Source organism: Oncorhynchus tshawytscha, linkage group LG16, assembly GCF_018296145.1.
Source record: "Oncorhynchus tshawytscha isolate Ot180627B linkage group LG16, Otsh_v2.0, whole genome shotgun sequence".
NCBI classification, from domain to species: Eukaryota; Metazoa; Chordata; class Actinopteri; order Salmoniformes; family Salmonidae; genus Oncorhynchus; species Oncorhynchus tshawytscha.
Window position 1 is genome coordinate 56,079,008 of NC_056444.1, and position 22,502 is coordinate 56,101,509.

Sequence of the window (22,502 nt, forward strand, 5' to 3'; positions counted from 1 at the left end):
GTGATGTCTAAGTCAGCAAAACCAGTGAATGGCTGAGGTCAGAGTGAGAACACACTGGCTGCAATCCAAATGGCACCCTATTCTCTACACAGTGCAATACATCGTATGAGCCCTGGTCAAAAGGAGCTCACTATATAGGGAATAGTGTGCCATTTGAGACACACACACTGTCCACCTGCTGTGTGGCACTGATTATTTCAACCCATTCCACTCGCTCTCCCTTCACCACAATAGAGCTTGTTATTAGCTAATAGCTACATTACTACATTTGCTGCCCTAGGATATAAAACTGTACCGTAGCATGAATTATTTCCTGGCATCTAATGGAATTAACAATATTACAAATGCTTCAGACCAACAAGTTTTGCATTGGTTTCATGTGTGTGAATATACACTGAACAAAAATATAAACACAACATGTAAAGCTAAAATAAAAGATCCCAGAAATGTTCCATACATACAAAAAGCTTATTTCTCTCATATTTGGTGGACAAATTTGTTTACATCCCTGTCAGTGTGCATTTCTCCATTGCCAAGATAATCCATCCACCTGACAGGTGTAGCAGATCAACAAGATGATTAAACAGCATGATCGTTACACAGGTGCAGCTTGCGCTGGGGATAATAAAAGACCACTCTAAAATGTGCAGTTTTGTCACACAACACAATGCCACAGATGTCTCAAGTTTTGAGGAAGCGTGCAATTGGCATGATGACTGCGGGCATGTCCACCAGAGCTGTTTCCAGAAAATGAAATGTTAATTTCTCTACCAAAAGCCGCCTCCAACGTCATTTTAGAGAAATTGGTAGTATGTCTAACTGGCCCCACAACCGCAGACCATGTATGGCATCGTGAGGGCGAGCAGTTTGCTGATGTCAACATTGTGAACAGAGTGCCCCATGGTGGTGGTGGGGTTATGGTATGGGCAGGCATAAGCTACGGACAATGAACACAATTGCATTTTATCGATGGCAATTTGAATGCACAGAGATACCGTGATGAGATCCTGAGGCCCATTGACATGCCATTCATCCACCGCCATCACCTCATGTTTCAGCATGATAATGCACGGCCCCATGTCGCAAGGACCTTTACACAACTCCTGGAAGCTGAAAATATCCCAGTTCTTCCATGGCCTGCATACTCAATAGACCTATCACCCACTGAGCATGTTTGAGATGCTCGGGATCGACGTGTAGGACAGTGTGTTCCAGTTGCCGCCAATATCCAACAACTTCGCACAGCCATTGAAGAGGAGTGGGACAACATTCCACAGGTCATAATCAACAGCCTGACCAACTCTATGCGAAGGAGATGTGTCGTGCTGCATGAGGAAAATGGTGGTCACACCAGATACTGACTGGTTTTCTGATCCTAGCCCCTACTTTTTTTAAAGGCATATGTGACCAACAGATGCATATCTGTATTCCCATTCATGTCAAATCCATATATTAGGGCTTAATGAACATATTTAAATTGGCTGATTTCCTTTATACTTTGTGCATGATTCACTGATTCACTGTTATAATTCACTGTATCACAATTCCAGTGGGTCAGAAGTTTACATACACTAAATTGACTGTGCCGCTAAACAGCTTGGAAAATTCCAGGAAATTACGTCATGGCTTTAGAAGCTTCTGATAGGCTAATTTACATAATTTTAGTCAATTGGAGGTGTATCTGTGGATGTATTTCAAGGCCTACCTTCAAACTCAGTGCCTCTTTGCTTGACATCATGGGAAAATCAAAAGAAATCAGCCAAGACCTCAGAAAAAAATGAGAGCAATTTCCAAATGCCTGAAGGTACCACATTCATCTGTACAAACAATAGTACGCAAGTATAAACACCATGGGACCACGCATCTGTCATACCGCTCAGGAAGGAGATGCGTTCTGTCTCCTAGAGATGAACGTACTTTGGTGTGAAAAGTGCAAATCAATCCCAGAACAACAGCAAAGGACCTTGTGAAGATGCTGGAGGAAACAGATACAAAAGTATCTGTATCCACAGTAAAACGAGTCCTATATCGACAAAACCTGAAAGGAACAACAAGGAAGAAGCCACTGCTCCAAAACCGCCTTTACCTTCTCTAGGGTAGGGGGCAGCATTTGGAATGTTGGCTGAAAAGCATGCCCAAAGTAAACTGCCTTCTACTCAGGCCCAGAAGATAGGATATGCATATTAGTATAATTAGTAGATCTGGATAGAAAACATTCTGAAGTTTCCAAAACTGTTAAAATAATGTCTGTAAGTATAACAGAACTGATTTGGCAGGTGAAAACCTGAGAAAATCCATTCAGGAAGTAGGATTTTTGTTGTTGTTGAAGTTTTCTATTCAATGCCATTACAGTATCCATTGACTTAGGACTCAAATTGCAGTTCCTATGCCTTCCACTAGATGTCAACAGTCTTTAGAAATTGTTTCAGGCTTGTATTCTGAAAAATTAGGGAGTAAGAGCAGTCTGAATAAGTGGACCCTGCCGTGTCAGAGAGCTTTTTCATGCACGCGACCAAGAGTGCCTTTCTTGTTTACCTTTTATATTGATGACGTTATTGTCCGTTTGAAATATTATCGATTATTTAGGCTAAAAACAACCTGAGGATTGAATATAAACATCGTTTGACATGTTTCTATGAACTTTACGGATACAATTTGGATTTTTTTGTCTGCCTGTTGTGACTGTGTTTGAGCCTGTGGATTACTGAAGAAAATTGAGGTTTTCGGCTATAAAGAGAGACTTTATCGAACAAAAGGAACATTTATGGAATAAATGAATGTCTTCTGAGTGCAAACATATGAAGATCATCAAAGGTAAGTGATTAATTTTATCTCTATTTCTGACTTGTGTAACTCTTCTACTTGGCTGGTTACTGTTTGTAATGATTTGTCTGCTGGGCTATGTTCTCAAATAATTGTACGGTATGCTTTCGCCGTAAAGCATTTTGAAATCTGACACCGTGGTTGGATTCACAAGAAGTTCATCTTTAAACCTATGTGAAATTGTTGTATCTTTTCTGAATTTTTACAATGAGTATTTCTGTATTTGAATTTGGCGCTCTGCTATCTCACAGGATGTTGGCCAGGTGGGACGCTAGCCCTAGAGAGGTTAAAAGGCCAGACTACAGTTTGCAACTACACATTGGGACAAAGATCGTACTTTTTGGAGAAATGTCTCCTGGTCTGATGAAACAAAAATAGAACTGTTTGGCCATAATGACCATCGCTATGTTAGGAGGAAAATGGGGGAGGCTTGCAAGCCAAAGAACACCATCCCAACCATGAAACACAGAAGTGGCAGCATCATGTTGTGGGGGTGGTTTGCTGCAGGAAGGACTGGGGCACTTCACAAAATAGATGGCATCATGAGTAGGAAAGTTATGTGGATATATTGGCTTAAGGACAACAAAGGCAAGGTATTGGAGTGGCCATCACAAAGCCCTGACCTCAATCCTATAGAAAATGTGTGGGCAGAACTTAAAAAGCGTGTGCGAGCAAGAAGGCCCAAGTACCACCAGCTCTGTCAGGGGGAATGGGACAAAATTCACCCAACTTATTGTGGGAAGCTTGTGGAAGTTTACCCGAAACGTTTGACCCAAGTTAAAAATTGAAAGGCAATACTACCAAATACTAATTGAGTGTACGTAAACTTCTGACCCACTGGGAATGTGATGAAAGAAATAAAAGCTGAAATAAATCATTCTCTCTACTGTTATTCTGACATTTTACATTCTTAAAAGAAAGTGGTGATCCTAACTGACCTAAGACAGGGAATTGTATTAGGATTAAATGTCAGGAATTGTGAAAAACTGAGTAGGTGTATGTAAACTTAAATAATATATATATATATATATCCTACAGACAATGATTTACGTGGCCTTGGCTTGGTATATAAAACAGGCAGACAGGCATCCAGATGTCAGTTGTCGGAAATTATAGGACCTGGGTGTGGCCTCCACTTAAAGTGTTCAGCATACTGTAGGACAGAAGGACAGCTGCACTGTCTGATTTAGTTATACAAACAGTGGATTTGCCATTGCGTACCCTTATTTCCCAAAACAAACTGAACGTGCTGGATGACAGAATAGAAGACCATACATAATTACAGCTGAACAAAACATCTAGAAGTGGCAGTAGAAAAAATGTAGTTCAACTCCATTATTTTCTATCGTTTACAGACAACCTATGCAGCAATTTCTTGATGTGCTGAAAGCAAAGGTAGAGAACACTAAAACATAGTACTGGTTCATATTCCAAAGTAGCACAAAGACGGCAGTAATTACAACGTTTGATGTTATTTCTAGGCTGCGGGAGCGCCACAGAGTAAGAGAGACATATTATCACAGACATTATTCAGAGTTATTCATGGACATGTGAAAGTCTCAACTCCTTACCAATTCTCTTTTCCTTCTCCAGCAGCCCCTCTCGTGATAATTTCACAGAATTCCATTTGCCCTCAAATGTGCACGGTTCAGCTCCACCAGGTAAAATGGCTAGCTATAGGGTGTTATAGACATTATGGAGGAATTGACATGCAATGCTTTGGAGCCATATAAAAATGAAATCTGAAAAAAAGGCTTTACATTTTCTCTCATCAAGACATTTCAACCAATTATGGAGAGTGCCATGGTCAGTTGAACTGAATCATAGGGTCATTGATTAAACTCTTACTGAAATTAATTTCCTTGAAATACCTTTAAAATATGTAAGAGCAGTCACACTAAAATTAACAGTTGTATGCTAAAACAGACCCACACCATTCTTGATTCTCTGGATGCCTCATAAGCATGCTAATTAGTTACCATAACAAGGTTTGTAACCTATGTGGATTTGAAAGTAAGTTGTAAATTTGCTCTGACAAAATGCTGGCAAAGAAACATACCTTTTTATCTATACCAGAAAATGTTTTATCGTGTTTTCCAATCAAGCTTTGGTGAGACACGTGAGACTTGTTAATTCAAGACCTATGAAAAGAAAAACGATTCCTCAGGCTGCAAATTGCTTTTCAGGGGGATAGTAAGAAACAAGAATTGTTCATTCTCCCATATTTTCAGAGATGTGATTCGGCTTGAGGATGGATATTCAAGGGGCATACTGCAGCCAGCAAATCTTTCCGGGACCTTTTTTTAGGCAAATTACCTCACCGTTAAGCCAATCATATTCTCATCTCTCCTCCCAAAATACGCCATAGGTTTAACCAGGGATCACAATGTCTAATTAGGAAGTGTGCAACAAAAACCTAAAACAGCACCTGTGTAGCTCAGTTGGTAGAGCATGGTGTTAAAAATGGGTTTGACTCCCGCTGTGGCCACCCATTTGATTATTTATACACGCACTGCTGGAAGTCGCTTTAAATAAAAGTGTCTGCTAATGGCATATTATCTTGTCATGGAAATGAGCAATCATGAGACTCTCTTGCCTCCTTTCCATCTCTGAAAGGGTATGTGTCAAAATTCCTGAAGATCTCGGCAGCAGAGCCCACCTAAAACGATTAGCTACTGATAGATCAGATATAGATATGGCCTACATTAGAGAGGTTGATGCCACTCTTAAATGAGACAGCCAGTTTGACAACGGTTTGAGGATAAGAAACTGACCCTGTGCACCTTGTTAACATGAGATCAGACGGTCCCAATGGTCTCCGTCCCATTTGTAATGCCAGTGAAGGCAGTTAATGTTACATGTGGGATGATTGTAATCTCGCCTTGTGAGGGACCTATCAACCAGAAGCACAGGCCACCTTTAAATATTTCAAATAAATACCTGAGATTCAAGGGACCGAATACATATTTTGGAGCATTCCATTGTAGCCTATTATAGCCAACTTGATGCGTTCTTTCTTCCTGAGATACTGGCCGTGTCCTACTACCCATAATTGCATCCTAAATAGTAGGCCACTGGAGTATGCGGGAAAAAAATCATGTTTAATAGACATTTCAAACACAAAGTATACTTTAAATGCCCAGATGTCACACTCACTTTGGCTTTGACAACAGCTGATCAATTAGATATGGGGATGCACTACAGAAATCAATTTATAGTGGGGAAACAACGCAATTGTGCATGACACATTCTCAGTATGTGAAAATAGAAGTATGTGCATCTTTGAAAATCGACTTTAAATGCCAGGATATTATACTAATTTTGGTTTTTCATCTAGTAGAATTCTCTGCACACTTTTCGGGAATTTCACAGCCACAATACATTGGAAAAGGGAGGGCTGAGCGTTTTGATAGATAGCTTCACGTAAACAACAAAACAACTTGGAGGATAGTGAATAACGAACTATTTCATCATAACGTTACATCATTGAAAACAGATCTGCAGCCTGCTGCCTGCCGTGCATTTAGCTGGCTACGTGCTTTAGTAGGACTAAAGGTTATAACTGTTTGAACAGTAATGTTAGCTATAGGTTTACTTTCTTGTTGTTTAGCGATAACTTCATATTTGATATTAACCGAGTTAGCGAGCTACTTGTTGTAAATACCAGGGCTTGTGTTCAAACTGTTACAAGGTCTGATGACAATACAAGGCATTTAATTCAGTCATGAAATCAGCAGGAGAAATGCCACAAGAAAAGGGTTTGAGTAAGTCATGTGGACATAGTTAGTCCTCTTGCCAATGCACTATGCATTGCCACTAGCTGTGTTATAGCTAACGTTATTAACGTGGCAGCCCACATTCCTATTTTCCACAGTGGTGCTGGTCACAGCTCCAAAACTCTAGGTGGCATTCTGCCCTCTCCCTAAAGTTCACAGCCATTAGCTTTGCCCACGACTGCCTCGTGTGAACTACAATCCCGACTCTTGAGTTTTAACGTTTAAAAACGTCAATAATCATTGTTCGCTATCTCGCTTTTGAAACATATGGCCCTTATCTTTCATCAGCGAGAAAGAAGATACACTTACTGTAGTAGTTTTGAACAGATCCATACAGCTATGGGTGTCTCCGTCTGACGAAACTACACTTCCACTACACTTCCTGAGTTACTCTTACACACAGGAGTTCGGAGCATGCTTGATAGCTAATTAGCACATGTGGCTGCCTCGTCTCCACATCTGCAAGCGATGTGGGAATCTTAACAAAACTCCACCCAACAGAAGACGCCTTCGTCCAATGACTCTTATGTGTAATGTAATGGAACCGAGAGTCCTGATCAAGAGCTAGCTAGTCCCAACACTTCTCTAATCCCCTAGTTCTCCTGATTTGTCACTGTTTATCTGTGTAGTTTCATTGCACATAAGCTGTTATGGTGAAAGTAATGGTAAAATGCACTCATTACTGTTTCACCTTCCAATTTGACAAATTATGTGGCAGTCTAGCTATGTTTTGGTTAATGTTGTACTTCATCTTATGCCTGTTAAGAATATATGTGAAGGAGTGTGAGCTGGAGGGGCAGCTGACACCTGCATGGGTGAAAAATAAGTGGGAGAACCTCGGTCGAAAGTGTTCCACAGGGATGCTGGCCCATGTTGACCCTAATGCTTCCCACAGTTGTGTCAAGTTGGCTGGATGTCATTTGGGTGATGGACCATTCTTGACACACACGGGAAACTGTTGAGCGTGAAAAACTCAGCAGCTTTGCAGTTCTTGACACAGTCAAACCAGTGCGCCTGGCACCTGCTACCATACCCCATTCAAAGGCACTTAAATCTTTTGTCTTTCACATTCACCCTCTGAATGGCACACATACACAATCCACGTCTCAATTGTCTCAAGGCCTAAAAATCCTTCTTTAACCTGTCTTCTCCCCTTCATCTACAATAATTGAAGTGGATTTAACAAGTGACATCAATAAGGGATTACAGCATTGACCTGGTCAATTTATGCAATAGAAAGAGCAGGTGTTCCTAATGTTTTGTACACTCAGTGTTACGTGTTAGAAACGTGCAAGTGTATTCCAGAGAAATGTACTGTACTTGGCATAATACGTTTTACAGGCCTTTACATGTAGTATGTTTGATGACTGAGAGCTATTCTTTTGCATATTTTCCAGGAGTTAAAAGCTCCCCCCACCGGAGTCGGCACGGGGGGGAGGGGAGGTCACAGCCGCACACTGGAAGTGGTCCTTTTTTTAAACTCAAAGTGGATTTCTGTTTTCTCATTGAAAAGTGTTTCTTGTGTGTAATTAAATCATTTATTTGATACCGGTACATCTACTGTTGTTGTGTTCCATTTCAACATTCAAAACTGCACTCGCACATCTGAGCTATCTTGTTGCAGGTGCATAACAATTAAATACGTTAAAAGAAAAAAGAAACCCGCACACTGCTCTTGCTAACACTATCACTTTTATATTGAAGCTTACGTGTCGGCCTCTTGGCCTTTGTTAGAGCTTTTTGCTTGAATAAACTATAGTTGGTATAATAATAATTTGATTACATTTCTATAGCGCTTTTCATAATCTCAAGCACAACAAAAGCAAAAAACTAACAAGCAATAGATCATAAGTAGCCTAGCTATAGTTGGCTAGGTCAACCATACATCCTCCAAAGATGGAGATGAAGTGCCAGAGGTCAGTTCGAGAACTGAAGCAGTGGGGTGTAAAATGATGCGTCTCTAAAACCATTTTAGTATTCATCTCACAGTGAGACACCATGATTGGGACTCATAATCATCAAAGATACGGACAATATGGATAAATAGCCCATGGCCTATTTTGATCCAACATGCTAATTCATCTGACGGGATAGCCTCTCAGAACGAGAGCAGTAGCCTACCTACCGTGCAAGGTGATTGAAAATAATCCAAGAAGGTATGGATTACAGCGGCCCAGAGAGGGTCTCAGACCCCCTGAATGAGACATGAGCCCCCCTAAATTAACGAGACGATAACTGACTGAATAGACCCAGAAAAATACTATAACTAAACAAAGCATTTTTGTAATTTCTGTTGACGGAAACAAAATGTTAACTAAATGTTCTCTGTGACTAAAATCTTACTAGTCAGTGGATTTGACAAGAGTTTTTGGAGACATTGAGAGCTTTTCAGTGTTATTTGCTTGGTCTAATCAAAAGCATGCATGACATGAGCAGGATTGTAAGGCTTTCTCATTCAATTGTTGCAATGCGGTGGAAAATATATACCATGCCCAGGTCATTCACGAGTCACCTCTCTGCCAGGCAACCGTTCTCCAATCTGGCAGCAAAAATCAATCATGTGAATAAGACATGGCTACTCTCCCAGTGGTACAAGCTCCTGGTAGAAAAAATAGCGACATTTGGAGCCACTTTACGTATAAGGTCGATTCAAACAAGACAAGAATGCAATGATTTCCACGGGAAAAGACAGCGTTTGTTATATCGCTGACAGGGAGGCAGGTTGACAAGTTGACAGGGAAAAATACTACCAACCTCAAAAGACATCGGAAAGCACATCATTCCAATATATACGCTCAGGTAATAACAGATTGATAATGCTAGCAAGTTAGCTTGCTGTAACCACTACTTATGACATAACTTTGATTACAACATAGCTACGGTATGTCAAGGGACAGGGTTCCAGACTGCGACCATTTAGTCGCATTTTGCGACCCTTTGACTTGGCTGTGCAAGTTACATTTTTAATTGATCGCATCAGTGCGAGCTGAACATTCATTACATGGTCACCTCACTCAAAAGTTTCAAAACTTGTTTTTTTCTTTCTGCTAAAAGCATGATTTGGTCAAACAATAAACTGCATTATCCTCATGATGCCTGTAATGAAAGTGCCTACTGTAGCCCCTTTGCCTGTTTCTCTGGGGTCTGCTTCTGTGATCAGCGAGCCACTTGATGTGCACTCTGGGAGAGGGAAAAAAGGTGTCTGTTGTATAACATTTCAAAATTCAATTGTGGGAAATACATAGCTTTGGAAGAAACGACTTTAATAATTTAATTTTCATCTCTTAATATTGAGCTCAATAGGAACTATTTTACAACGAAGATATTTGATATGATACGAAGCCCGCAACATGACACAATTGCAAATTGGCCATTGTGAGTGTAGCGCCTTGCGGTCGGATGCCAACCAGTTGCCATACCAAGCAGTGATGCAGCCATTCAAGATTAGGGCTGTGGCGGTCATGATATTTTGTCAGTAAATAACTGTCAGTCTCACGGTAATTGACCGTTAATCTCCTAGCTTCCATGCATAGCCTACAAGCCACTGATGCAGACTGTGAGTTGTCCTTATTTTAGGCCCTGATATGGCTACGCCTTATGGCTGTGGCCTACAGTAGTTCATTTAGCAGACAAGATTTGCTTAGAATTATGTGGCATTATTTTTATTATTATAGAGTATGAAGAATACAATTGAATTTAGCTGAATAAAATAGAAAGGATGTGCACATGCGGCTATTCTGTGTTGAGCAGTTAACAAAGAAACAGGTCCTCCTATATTCTTAGTATTTATGCAACTTTAGTTGTGATACAAATGTTGGGTTATATGTTTGGATTTTAATAGATTCTGAAGGTTGCATGATGCGACAGTAATGATGATTTGAAAAAAAGTGTTGCATGAAAGTCATGAGCTCTGATTTGTTTCTTGTGCAGGCTGCACACAACTCATCAGTCTCTCATTCACAATTTGACAAGCACTTCATAATATTTTCACCAGGCCTCCAATTTCCCGGCAGCATCCCCCTTGTGTGGCCGTAATTCCCCCTAAAAATGATCTTGCTCAAACTTGAAACTCACTTGCCGCCTATGTATGCCAGTTAGGCTCTACACCAGTTGTGAAGTGGATTAATGTGCTTAATTTTAAGAAGTTATGTAGCCACTTTAGTTGTGATACAAACCTTATCAAAACATATAGGCCTATGGGCTAGGCTACATGAGGTGTGCGACTATAATTGGGAAAAGTCTGGGAAAAAAAGGCATGCGCTGTTTCTTGCCTTACTGCACACTCTGGGCATCATTCACAAGTGATAATACATCATTCACAAGTGACAGGCTAATATTTTCACCTATCTGACTATTCTGTATTTAATATTGTCTTCACATATACTAAATAATATATATATGAAATTAGTTTTGATTTAGAATGGACCATTATCATGCACCTGTCTCGGAACAGGGGCATGGGGAAAAAAAGGTAATATATGCCCATAAATAGCGAATGTAGGACGCTTGATAGGCTACTAATGACAATCAGCAGCATCAGAGCTTGGATAAGCCAAGTTACCGTGACCGTGAATTAGACTACGGTCATGACTCGTGTCCGCCAGTGTGGTGGTAATACGGTCACCGTAACAGCCGTAGTCAAGATGCTATCAATTGTACAGCTGTAGAACTTTTTGAGGATTTGAGGGCCCATGCCAATTATTTTCAACCTCTTTTTTCACGATTGTGTTGGTGTGTGTGGACCATGTTAATTCCTTAGTGATGTGGACACCGTGGAAGTTGAAGCTCTCGGCCCACTCCACTACAGCCCTGTCGATGTTGTTGGGGGTGTGCTCGGGCCTCCGTTTCTGTAGTCTACCATCAGCTCCATTGTCTTGCTGATGTTGAGGGATAGGTTTTTGTCCTGACACCACACTGCCAGGTCACTGACCTCCTATAGGCTGTCTCATTGTCATCGGGGATCAGGCCTACCACGGTTGTGTCGACAGCAAACTTAATGATGGTGTTGGAATCGTGCGCAGCCACGCAGTCGTGGGTGAACAGGGAGTGCAGAAGGGGATTAAGCACGCAGCCCTGAGGGGCCCCTGTGTTGAGGGTCAGTGTGGCTGATGTGTTGTTGCCTACCCTCACCACCTGGGGACAGCCCTTCAGGAAGTCCAGGATCCAGTTGCAGAGGGAGGTGTTTAGTCCTAGGCCTGAGCTTAGTGCTGAGCTTGGGGGGCACTATGGTGTTGCGCACTGATCTGTAGTCAATTAACAGCATTCTCACATAGGTGTTACTCTTGTCCAGATGGCAGAGGGCAGTGCGGGGTGCAATAGAGATTATCTATTAAAGAACAAAATTCTGAAAATTCTGGAGCCCTATTTTAACAGTAAAATATAACAACAATACCCTATTGTCAACTCACAATTCATGACAATCACTGGATTAAGTTGCACATCAACATCTTTAATCATGCATTCCTGCTTGGACATGTTAGATGAAACAACTTATTTATTGAATAGCCTACCATCTCAGTGGTCTATTACAGAGCCTAAAGCACTGTGAATGTCTTTCTACAGTGATTTTAAAAAAATAATAGTTTGCGTGACACGGAGGAAAAAAATTGGTGTGACCAAATCATGGGCTGGTGACATGGCACCAACTGAAAAAGTTAGTAGCACCAGTTCCACCAGGGGAAAATGTTAGTCTGGAGCCCTGTCAAGGGTGTGATTTAAAAAAAATCTGCTGCAGAGTAATGTGTTCTTCTGCCAATTTGGCTGTTAGGGAGAGAATCATGCGCTAGGATGTTAGGCCGAAAAATATGTCGGCAGGACAAGGCTATGTATGTTTGTGCACATGGAAGTCAGTGATTTATGTTTATTATAGATTAATGAAGCAACACAAATGTGATGTAACTAAAAATGAATGGGCATTTAGTTGACTAAAATGGCCCACTGTTTTTGTCATTTTGACAATAACTGGACTAAATCCTTATTCAAATGACAAAAAATGCGACTAAGCTTAATAGTATTTAAGTCAAAATGACTAAGACTAGACTAAATCTAAAAAAGATTGCAAAAATGAAGACTGCCCAAAATGTAAGAAAGCCAAACTTTGGAGGGGGTCTCTAAATAATGATGATTTAACCATTATCCTATTTGTTTAAAATGTCAATCCTATGCCAGCTGCTACAGTGGAAAGCTTATTCCAAATGAAACAACAACCCCACCTCTGTGTCATGGTTAAAAACATGTTTCCCCATGTGGCTGCACTCATCATCCAGAGACCGTCCTGTATTTCAGCCCCTTTTCAGATGTCCCAACTGTTCTTTCTACAAAAAAAAAAGGTAATTTCGTCAACAAGACTCCAAAATTAATTCAGGCAACAAGAAAGTAGACCCATCGACAATCGCCGAATGTCATAACAGTTAGGTGTTTTGTTACAGATGTCTCTTTCCATTCATTTAACGACGCGAGTGCATATTACTGTTTGGATGAAATTATTATTTTGGACTGAACGAACATGCGCAGGTATCCTACTTTTTGAAGTGATATGTTTGACAATAAGACGAAACCATGACTGGCTGTGTTCATGCCAAATTAAAAGATCATTTAAAAAAAATGTTTACCGTTAAATGACACGTCTTTACTAGTAGGCCCATAAAACATTTTATTGTACACGCAAGCGCGTTCACACAGGAGGTCCAGTGAAAGAAAACAGACCACCGAATGTAGTAATTCGCACTCTGGTTATAAATGTTGGGTAACGTGAAAGTGCATTCATTCATCTGCAAGAGCAATGCATTATGATAACAGCGATATGGTTTATCAAAAGTAACGTTAGCCTAGACTGATTCTAACAGCAATCATGTAGCCTATATATTGTAGCAGGTATCCAACTTGTGTTAAACATAGCCTAAAGCAAAATAGCTATATGTTCTAGACTAGAATAGTTATATCATATACCGAAAATGTTGACTGAATAAGATATGTAGTAGAGAAAGCCTAAACAACATTTATGTGGAGGTGTGGGTTGTCAGGGAACGAACACCATCTCAAAACATACTTTTTGTAGGAGGAAACAAATTAAGCTTTTAAACACCACATTCCATAGCCTACACGTGCATTGCGTAAATGTTGCAGACATGCTGAAGAAGAAGCGGGGGCAGGTGAGAAAACGTGTAGTCTTCAAACTCATGGTACTACTAGCACGAGGAGGACTGCACTTTGTATTTACCTTGTTCGCGTGGTAATAGTCCAACGAGCTTAGACAACTTGGATCAGAACCCACACTTGACGGGTGCGTAGGATAAAATCTCACGTCCATGTCAGGTTCTGTGAGACTGACGGCATGAAATCAGTTTCAGTGTCTTTGACTTTGACTCTATTGTTTAGCCAGGAGAGAAAGAAAAGGGGGTTGAGGTTCTCAGTGCACTCTTCCCTCACATCCGTTCGCGGTCGAACTTCTGCACCAACTCGCGTCCCGGTGATGCACAGTCCTTTTTTCGCTAGACTACAAGATGCGTCCACTTTGGAGAGCCAAATGCAGTTATCACTCAACCGTAGAACAAAAGTAACTGCAAATATCCAGATCGGTTATACTATTACGTACTCCAGAACTAATTAAATTAAATATCCCCCCTTGGTTTATGTTAAAAAAATATATTTTAAAAAGCGTAAGACTCTAATAATGTTGCTTCTTTTTCCCCCGCTGTTCTCATACTCCATAGGCTTTGTCACGGAGGTGCATATTCATACATTGGTTCCAGGACAGAGAAGTGGTTGGACTGTTCTCCATATGCCATGCGACCTCTGCTGATAAACGGGAAAAGGGGGAGGGGATATTGGGGGCTGCCTTGACAACCGCTCTCCTTTCTGCAACTGCGGGATTCTGATTAGCTGGAAATGTAGTAGTGTGCACGGCTGTGCATTATAAAGAACCTACTGCTACTACAAGGTCTACTTCTTTCCAAAGGTTCCATTTGTTTTCGTGTGCCAAGCTGAAAGGAACTCGTTTGGACCCACATTCTGCTGTCAATGCATGGTTTCTTCATGTTTTTTAAATTTATTTTCATACTTAAACACAAACCTCTTAAAGCACATATTTAGGAAAAACCTAGAACCAACCATGTATTTCCAATTTAAATGCAGCTAGCATTTTGATTTGGAACCTGATCAAGAAAAGGGTTCCCTTGAAAATGATCATTTCCCTCAGCGGATTCTTCAGTGCTGTACCTCATATATTTGTTATTATATTTATTATTACATGTATTAAAGTATAGCTAATTCAATGTACAATGTTTTTAGTAGGCTTTGCATCCTTTATGCAGATCTAAAGTATATGCTGCATGTTACATCCATTTTAGAAATGCATTTGGAGCTGCATTGCTTTTTTAAATCATTCATGTAACCAAATGTCATCCTACGGGTGGCAAAGGGGTAATGCCACATTTATTAAACCACCAAATTAAATATGAATAATATCCTTTATGACTTTGTTTATAAATTATTTATAAATGCCCTATAAAGCCTTTAAGTTGAAGTTTGTTTAAAGAACAACTGAAAGGATACAGAATTATTATGCAGACAGACTGGTGTGAGACAATGGGGCATAGTATTATACGAACATTTCTCAGTAAAGACCATCTCAAACTCAACAATAATTTTTGCACTATTCGTCAACAGCAGTATCGTGAGCTAGATCACATTATCCAGCTTTTACAAATACTATTGTTTTAACCCCAGCCACAATACATTTTATTTTGCATTAAAGCGGGTAGTGTTTTTGTTCCATTAATTGCCATAGAGCATTTAGTAATTAAAGGACAATAAAACTTTAGAAGTAATTTTATTATCTTGTTTGTTTGCTAGCCCATCAATTGTTCTTTAATAATACTGATCATTAGCATTCAGTGGGCAGTGAAGGCTGCTGGGGAAGGGAGCCCTACACATACAGCACTCCACATTCCATTCCCATGAATCTATGGCACTGGGCCACGGAGTTAACCCTGTGTGGCAAATGGCAAATCTATACAGTCCGGTCCACACGACACAATCAGCATGCACTATATGCTCCAGAATGAATCAGGTCCACAACCAATCATAAGGAACATCCATCGTTTACAAATACATTGTTGTTGTCTCCCGTCAAAATAACATCATCAGTCATACATTACCCTATAAGGGGAACATCTGGAGTTTACAAATAAACTGTTGAAGGCCTATCCTGGCAAAATATCATTATGACATAACCTACTGCAACTAAAAAATGTATTAAGATCCACATTCTTTGTTTTTTGGTTGGTAAATGCAAATCACAATAATTCTAAGGACTGGTGTGGAAGGCTTGAATGGAAGAAGTCTGCCCTCTCTGTTTGTGAACGCTGCAAGCAACAATATACAGTATGGAACAAATTGGGCACCTGAAATATTTACCTACTTTAGATAAACATTACAGTGCATTTGGAAAGTATTCAGACCACTTCACTTTTTCCTCATTTTGTTACGCTGCAGCCTTATTCTAAAATTGATTAAATAAATACAAATCCTCATCAATCTACGCATAATGACCAAATGAAAAAATATTTTGGGAAATGTTTGCGAATGTATTAAAAATATTATCATTGAGATGTTTCTTCAACTTGATTGGAGTCCACCTGTGGTAAATTCAATTGATTGGACATGATTGGAAAGGCACACACACCTGTCTACATAAGGTCCCACAGTTGATAGTGCATGTCAGAGCAAAAACCAGGAATTGTCCTTAGAGCTCCGAGACAGGATTATGTCGAGGATCAGATCTGGGAAAGGGTACCAAAACATTTCTGAAACATTGAAGGTCCCCAAGAACACAGTGGCCTCCATCATTCTTAAATGAAAGCGGTTTGGAACCACTAAGACTCTTCCTAGACCTGGCCTACCGGCCAAACTGAGCAATCGGGGGAGAAGGGCCTTGGTCAGGCAGCACTCCACTAATTAGGCCTTTGTGGTAGAGTGGCCAGATGGAAGCCACTCCTCAGTAAAAGGCACATGACTGCCCGTTTGGAGTTTGGCAAAAGCACCTAAGGGACTCTCAGATTATGAGAAACAAAATTCTCAGGTTTGATGAAACTAAGATTGAACTCATTTGCCTGAATGCCAAGTGCCACGTCTGGAGGAAACCAGGTACCGCTCATCACCTGGCCAATACCATCCCTACTGTGAAGAGTGGTGGTGGCAGCATCATGCTGTGGGGATGTTTTTCAGCATCAGGGACTGGGAGACTAGTCAAGTTCGAGGGAAAGATGAACGGAGCAAAGTACAGAGAGATCCTTGATGAAAACCTGCTCCGGAGTGCTCAGGACCTCAGACTGGAGCGAAGGTTCATCTTCCAACAGGACAACGACCCTAAGCACATAGTCAAGACAATGCAGGAGTGGCTTCGGGACAAGTCTCTGAATGTCCTTGAGTAGCCCAGCCAGAGCCCGGACTTGAGCCTGATCGAACATTTCTGGACAGACCTGAAAATAGCTGTGCACCAGCGCACCCCATCCAACCTGACAGGGCTGACAGAGACAAGAATGGGAGAAATTCAACAAATACAGGTGTGCCAAGCTTGTAGCATCATACCCAAGAAGACTCAAGGCTGTAATCTCTGTCAAAGGTGCTTCAAGTACTGAGTAAAGGGTATGAATACTTATGTAAATGTAATATTTCAGGTTTTATTTTTAATAATTTTGCAAACATTTCTAAAAACCTGTTTTTGCTCCCTCATTATTGGGTACTATGTGTATATTGATGGGGGGGGGGTTAATACATTTTATAATAGGCTGTGACGTAACAAAAATAAGAAGTGAAGGGGTCTGAATACTTTCCAAATGCACTGTATAAGCCATTTTGTGCATGGTGCATGATCTGCTACAGACTAGTGGTATGATAATAACAACACAGCGCTGCAGAGTGTATTCTGTACTTTGCCTTGACATGATTGAAAGACAATGGTCCCATGGATAGGCCATTTCAACATCAATGTGCATGCACATCACAGGAGAAGGGAGCACAATCCATCACATTCAGTGAGCTGTCAAAGGGAGCTAGTTCGCTCAACCTTTCCCTATACATTTACACTCACTTGGCCATATAAGATTCAGCTCCTGTTCATATTTTGCACTCCTTTGAGAATGTACAATATATATCACCTTTCATGGCAGTAATCAGCAACGAGACCTATTCTCTGTTGTATTTATCTTCATAAATGCTCACCATTAAACCTACACCTATCTGTTATTGTTTTGATAAAGGTGGTGCTAATTGTTATACCATGAAATCATCTGCATAAATGTAAGCAGAATTGGATAAAAAATATATATATATATATATATATATATATATATTTTTTTTTTTAACTTTAAGCTTAGATGAAGCATAATGACAAATGGCAATTTGTATTAGCTTATACTTTTATAATAACACTTTTAACTTTCCTCGTTCCAATGTGATGAATTTTGCCATGGTCTTTTGCCATAGCTTCATAATCATTACTAAAATCGGAAAGCATGCAAACCTCATTCTTCATCTGCTTTGTCTGAAAGAACATTGGGATGCTTTAAGGCAACATTGTTTTATCTTTCACATTAAAATAAAACAATGCCTAAGAGCTCACTCATCCTTTTGCTGTAATATAAATGGCATGGAATAAGATTACATTGTTGCAGGTTTCATCACAGCTCCGCTCTGTGTCCTTGGAAGTATACATTTATGTGTAGACCTAATAGAGTGTTGAGGAGGAGGAGAACCATTTGTGTCCAGAAATAATTTAGCCATTAATTCATTGTAGCCTTTGGCTCTTTTTGTAGAGTTGTCAAAGAACTCGTGACATTAATGGATTACTCATTCTACTAATAAAGTCAGATTTAATCAACAAATACGATAGTCATTTAAAATAAAGTTTTAAAATAAAGTTTGCCAACACAAGTCACTACATATCCAATCGAGCCAAATGGGAAGTTCCAAGACCAGTCAGAAACGTCCAGCTAATGCTACGCCAATGACGCCGGTGGATCTCAAAACTGAACATGGATCCGAGTTAAAGTAATGATATCCTTCGCCACCGTTGTCTTATGAAATGACAGATAGCTCAAACCAGTTATGACTATTCAACAAAACAATAAATAATTTAAAAGTTTCAGTCCAACAAATGACTTGATTACATGAATGTATAACTAGCAAAGAAGCATTGAAGTTGAGGGTGCAGTATTTTACATTTTTGTCAATCAGGACGAAAACTAGCCAGCTAGTTTAGCCAGGCAAAACCGGTGAAAACTAGTTTGGGACAGGATAATCTGGGTGCATATGCACACCAGTCTAATTCAGGACACAGACTGTAGTTTTTATGCCCTGATATCGAAAAGTGGCGAAAAGTTTGTTTAAACAATTCAGAGAGTGAAACGAATACATTAGATGACAAATAGTTAAGGATAGCGAATCGATATACAATCCCAAAACAGTTGTAACTGTCAATAGTAAAACAAAGCTTCAAACGATATTTGAGTGAACCTGAATCCAGAAAATGAATGGTGAAGGCGCACCTGGACACAGCAGACTCCTCCTCCTCACCACTCTGTAACTTCCCAAAACTGCATGTTTATGCAAATCTTGGAATTATATAGTTTAATTCTGTTTTATTTGATTTATTTCACCTATTTAACTTATTTTACCAGGTAAATTGACTGAGAACTTGTTCTAATTTACAGCAATGACTTGGGCAATAGTTACAGGGGAGAGGAGGGGGGATGAATGAGCCAATTGAAAGCTGGGGATGATTAGGTGACAGTGATGGTATGAGGGCAGATTGGGAATTTAGCCAGGGCACCAGGGTTAACACCCTTACTTTTACGATAAGTGCCATGGGATCTTTAGTGACCACAGAGAGTCAGGACACCCGTTTAACATCCCATCCGAAAGATACCCTACACAGGGCAATGTCCCCAATCACTGCCTTGGGCCATCGGGATATTTATTTTTTGGGACCAGAGGAAAGAGTGCCTCCTAGTGGCCCTCCAACACCCCTTCCACCAGCATCTGGTCTCCCCTCCAGGACAAACTCTGCTTAGCTTCAGAGTTTCATTATGTTAATGGATTTAGTTTCTTGCACTGTGCCTGAGAATGAAAGTGAGATTTGATTTTTACGAGATGAGGTAGAGTGGTGCTTGGAGCGAGGAGGGAGGACCGCGAGGGAAATATGGCGTCCCTTGAGAGGGCAAGAACGAGATGCACAATGAGCTTCAAAAGTTTGGAGCTCACTGTATGTTAGGAGAAGTGCAATAGTATTATAAGGAGGAATGGAGGGGAAAAGAGAGGCGGAGAAGGTCGAAGAGAGTGAGGGAGGTAGAGGGTGAGCTTGAAACGGTTGACAATGGTGGATAAAAGGGAGATGGTTCGTGGAAGTAGAATGTGTAAGCAGAGTGAGCCGTAAATTGGATCGAGGTCTGGAGTTGAAATGGAAGTGAATTACTGGAAGTGGCAGGTGTGGTGAAGTTCTCGGAGCCCGAGGCTTGCACCGATGGTCAGGATAAAGATGTTTCTGTGACGGTAGGAGTGCCATTTTTGGATAAAGTGGACCCCTGTCTTTTGGCTGATCCATACGGGATTACAGGGTGGGTGAAAATGGAGTTGGTAGCTGTGAAATCGGTGAAGATAACCCATAGTGGTCTTGTGATCACTGTTTGTGTTTCTGCCAGTCAGAGGGATAGGGAGCTCCACGCCACACAGATGAGGACAAGAGCTGTGACCTGTTTTGCGCTCAAGAAAAGGGAGCCATTGAAAGGAGTGATTACTGGTGTAGCGGTAAATGTGAAAGTGGACTAACTGAAGGGGAAGATTCCCAGTGTTTGAGATGCTCTTCGCTTGGTAAGACGCAGACAGGGTGGTGTGAGTTGTGAAACAGAAGAGTCATTGTCTGTTCTTGTGAGTTTTGATGTTGAGCCTTTGCCCAAAAAAGTTATCTGGCAGCTTCATTAAATAGTACCTGCAAAACACCAGTCTCAACGTCAACAGTGAATAGGCAACTCCGGGATGCTGGCCTTCCAGGCAAAGTTGCAAAGAAAAAGCCATATCTCAGACGGGCCAATAAAAAGAAAAGATTAAGATGGGCAAAAGAACACAGACACTGGACAGAGGAACTCTGCCTAGAAGGCCAGCATCCCGGAGTCGCCTCTTCACTGTTGACATTGAAACTAGTGTTTTGCGGATACTATTTAATGAAGCTGCCAGTTGAGGACTTGTGAGGTGTCTGTTTCTCAAACTAGACACTCTAATGTACTTGTCTTCTTGCTCAGTTGTGCACCAGGGCCTCCCACTCCTCTTTCTATTCTGGTTCTCTTTCTAAACTGGCTCAGTTTGCTCTGTTCTGTGAAGGGAGTACACAGCGTTGTATGAGATCTTCAGTTTATTGACAATTTCTCGTATGGAATAGCCTTAATTTTTCAGAACAAGAATAGACTGACGAATTTCAGTAGAAAGGTCTTTGTTCCTAGCCATTTTGAGCCTGTAATCGAACCCACAAATGCTGATGCTCCAGATACTCATCTAATCTAAAGAAGGCCAGTTTTATTGCTTCTTTAATCAGTACAACAGTTTTCAGCTGTGCTAACATAAATGCAAAAGGGTTTTCTAATGATCAACTAGCCTTTTCAATTATAAACCTGGATTAGCTAACACAGCGTGCCATTGGAACACAGGAGTGATGGTTGCTGATAATGGGCCTCTGTATGTCTATGTAGATATTCCATAAAAACCTGCCGTTTCCAGCTACAATAGTCATTTACAACATTAACAATGTCTACACTGTATTTCTGATCAATTTGATGTTATTTTAATGGACCAAAAATGTGCTCAAAAACAAGGACATTTCTAAGGGACCCCAAACTTTTTAATGGTAGTGTATGTGTTCCTGAGAGTCTCACCTTTCTATAGAGGGGGCAAACCGTTTGGCCAAACCGTTCGGAAGCTACAGACGTTTTCGTGAGAAGACCGATTTAAGAGTTAAGAAAATATTTACTAAATAAACTGATGTAAACAAATTTAAGAGTAACAATAATGAGGTTATATACAGGGGGTAAGGGTGCCAAGTCAATGTGTGGGGGTACAGGTTAATCGAGGTAATTGAGGTAATATGTACATGTAGGTAGGGGTAAAGTGACTATGCATAGATAATGAACAGCAAGTAGCCGCAGCGTAAAAAAAGGGGGTTGTCAACGCAAATAGTTTGGGTAGCCATTTTAGTAGCTGTTCAGCAGTCTTATGGCTTGGGGGTAGAACCTGTTAAGAAGCCTTTTGGAGCTAGACTTGGCACTCCGGTACCTCTTGCCGTGCATTAGCAGAGAGAACAGTCTATGGCTAGACTGGTTGCAATTTTTAGGGCCTTCCTCTTACACCGCCTGGTATAGAGGTCCTGGATGGCAGGAAGCTTGGCCGCAGTTATGTACTGGGCCATACGCACTACCCTCTGTAGCGCCTTGCGATCGGAGCCCGAGCAGTTGCCATACCAGGTGGTGATACAACCCGTCAGGATGCTTTCGATGGTGCAGCTGTAGAACGTTTTGAGGATCTGAGGACCAATGCCAAATGTGTTTTGTCTCCTGAAGGGGAATTTGTTGGTGATGTGGACGCCAAGGTACTTGAAGCTCTCAACCTGCTCCTCTACAGCCCTGTCGATGAGTAAGGGCGTGCTTGGCCCTCCTTTTCCTGTAGTCCACAATCATCTCCTTTGTGTTGATCACGTTGGTTGTTCTCCTGGTACGACACTACCAGGTCTCTGACCTCCTCCCTATAGGCTGTATCATCGTTGTCGGTGATCAGGCCTACCACCGTCGGAAAACTTAATGATGGTGTTGGAGTTATGCCTGGCCGTGCAGTCATGTATGAACAGGGAGTACAGGAGGG

At 40.9% G+C, this 22,502-nt stretch overlaps 1 protein-coding gene across 4 annotated transcripts in view; it reads right to left on the bottom strand.

The window, feature by feature from the left end:
• Positions 1-14,364, bottom strand: part of LOC112215963 (thymocyte selection-associated high mobility group box protein TOX) — a 124,821-nt gene extending 110,457 nt beyond the window's left edge. For 2 of the 4 annotated variants that reach the window (XM_042299390.1, XM_042299388.1), the window contains exons 1-2: positions 13,819-14,364; positions 12,812-12,913 (exon numbers count right to left, since the gene is read on the bottom strand). In XM_042299390.1, the coding sequence (XP_042155324.1) occupies positions 12,812-12,844 (33 nt within the window). In that variant the 5' untranslated portion in view covers positions 12,845-12,913; positions 13,819-14,364. The remainder of the gene's footprint in view (positions 1-12,811; positions 12,914-13,818) is intronic. The other 2 variants (XM_042299389.1, XM_042299387.1) reach the window with 1 other exon arrangement.
• Positions 14,365-22,502: the final 8,138 nt, after the last annotated feature.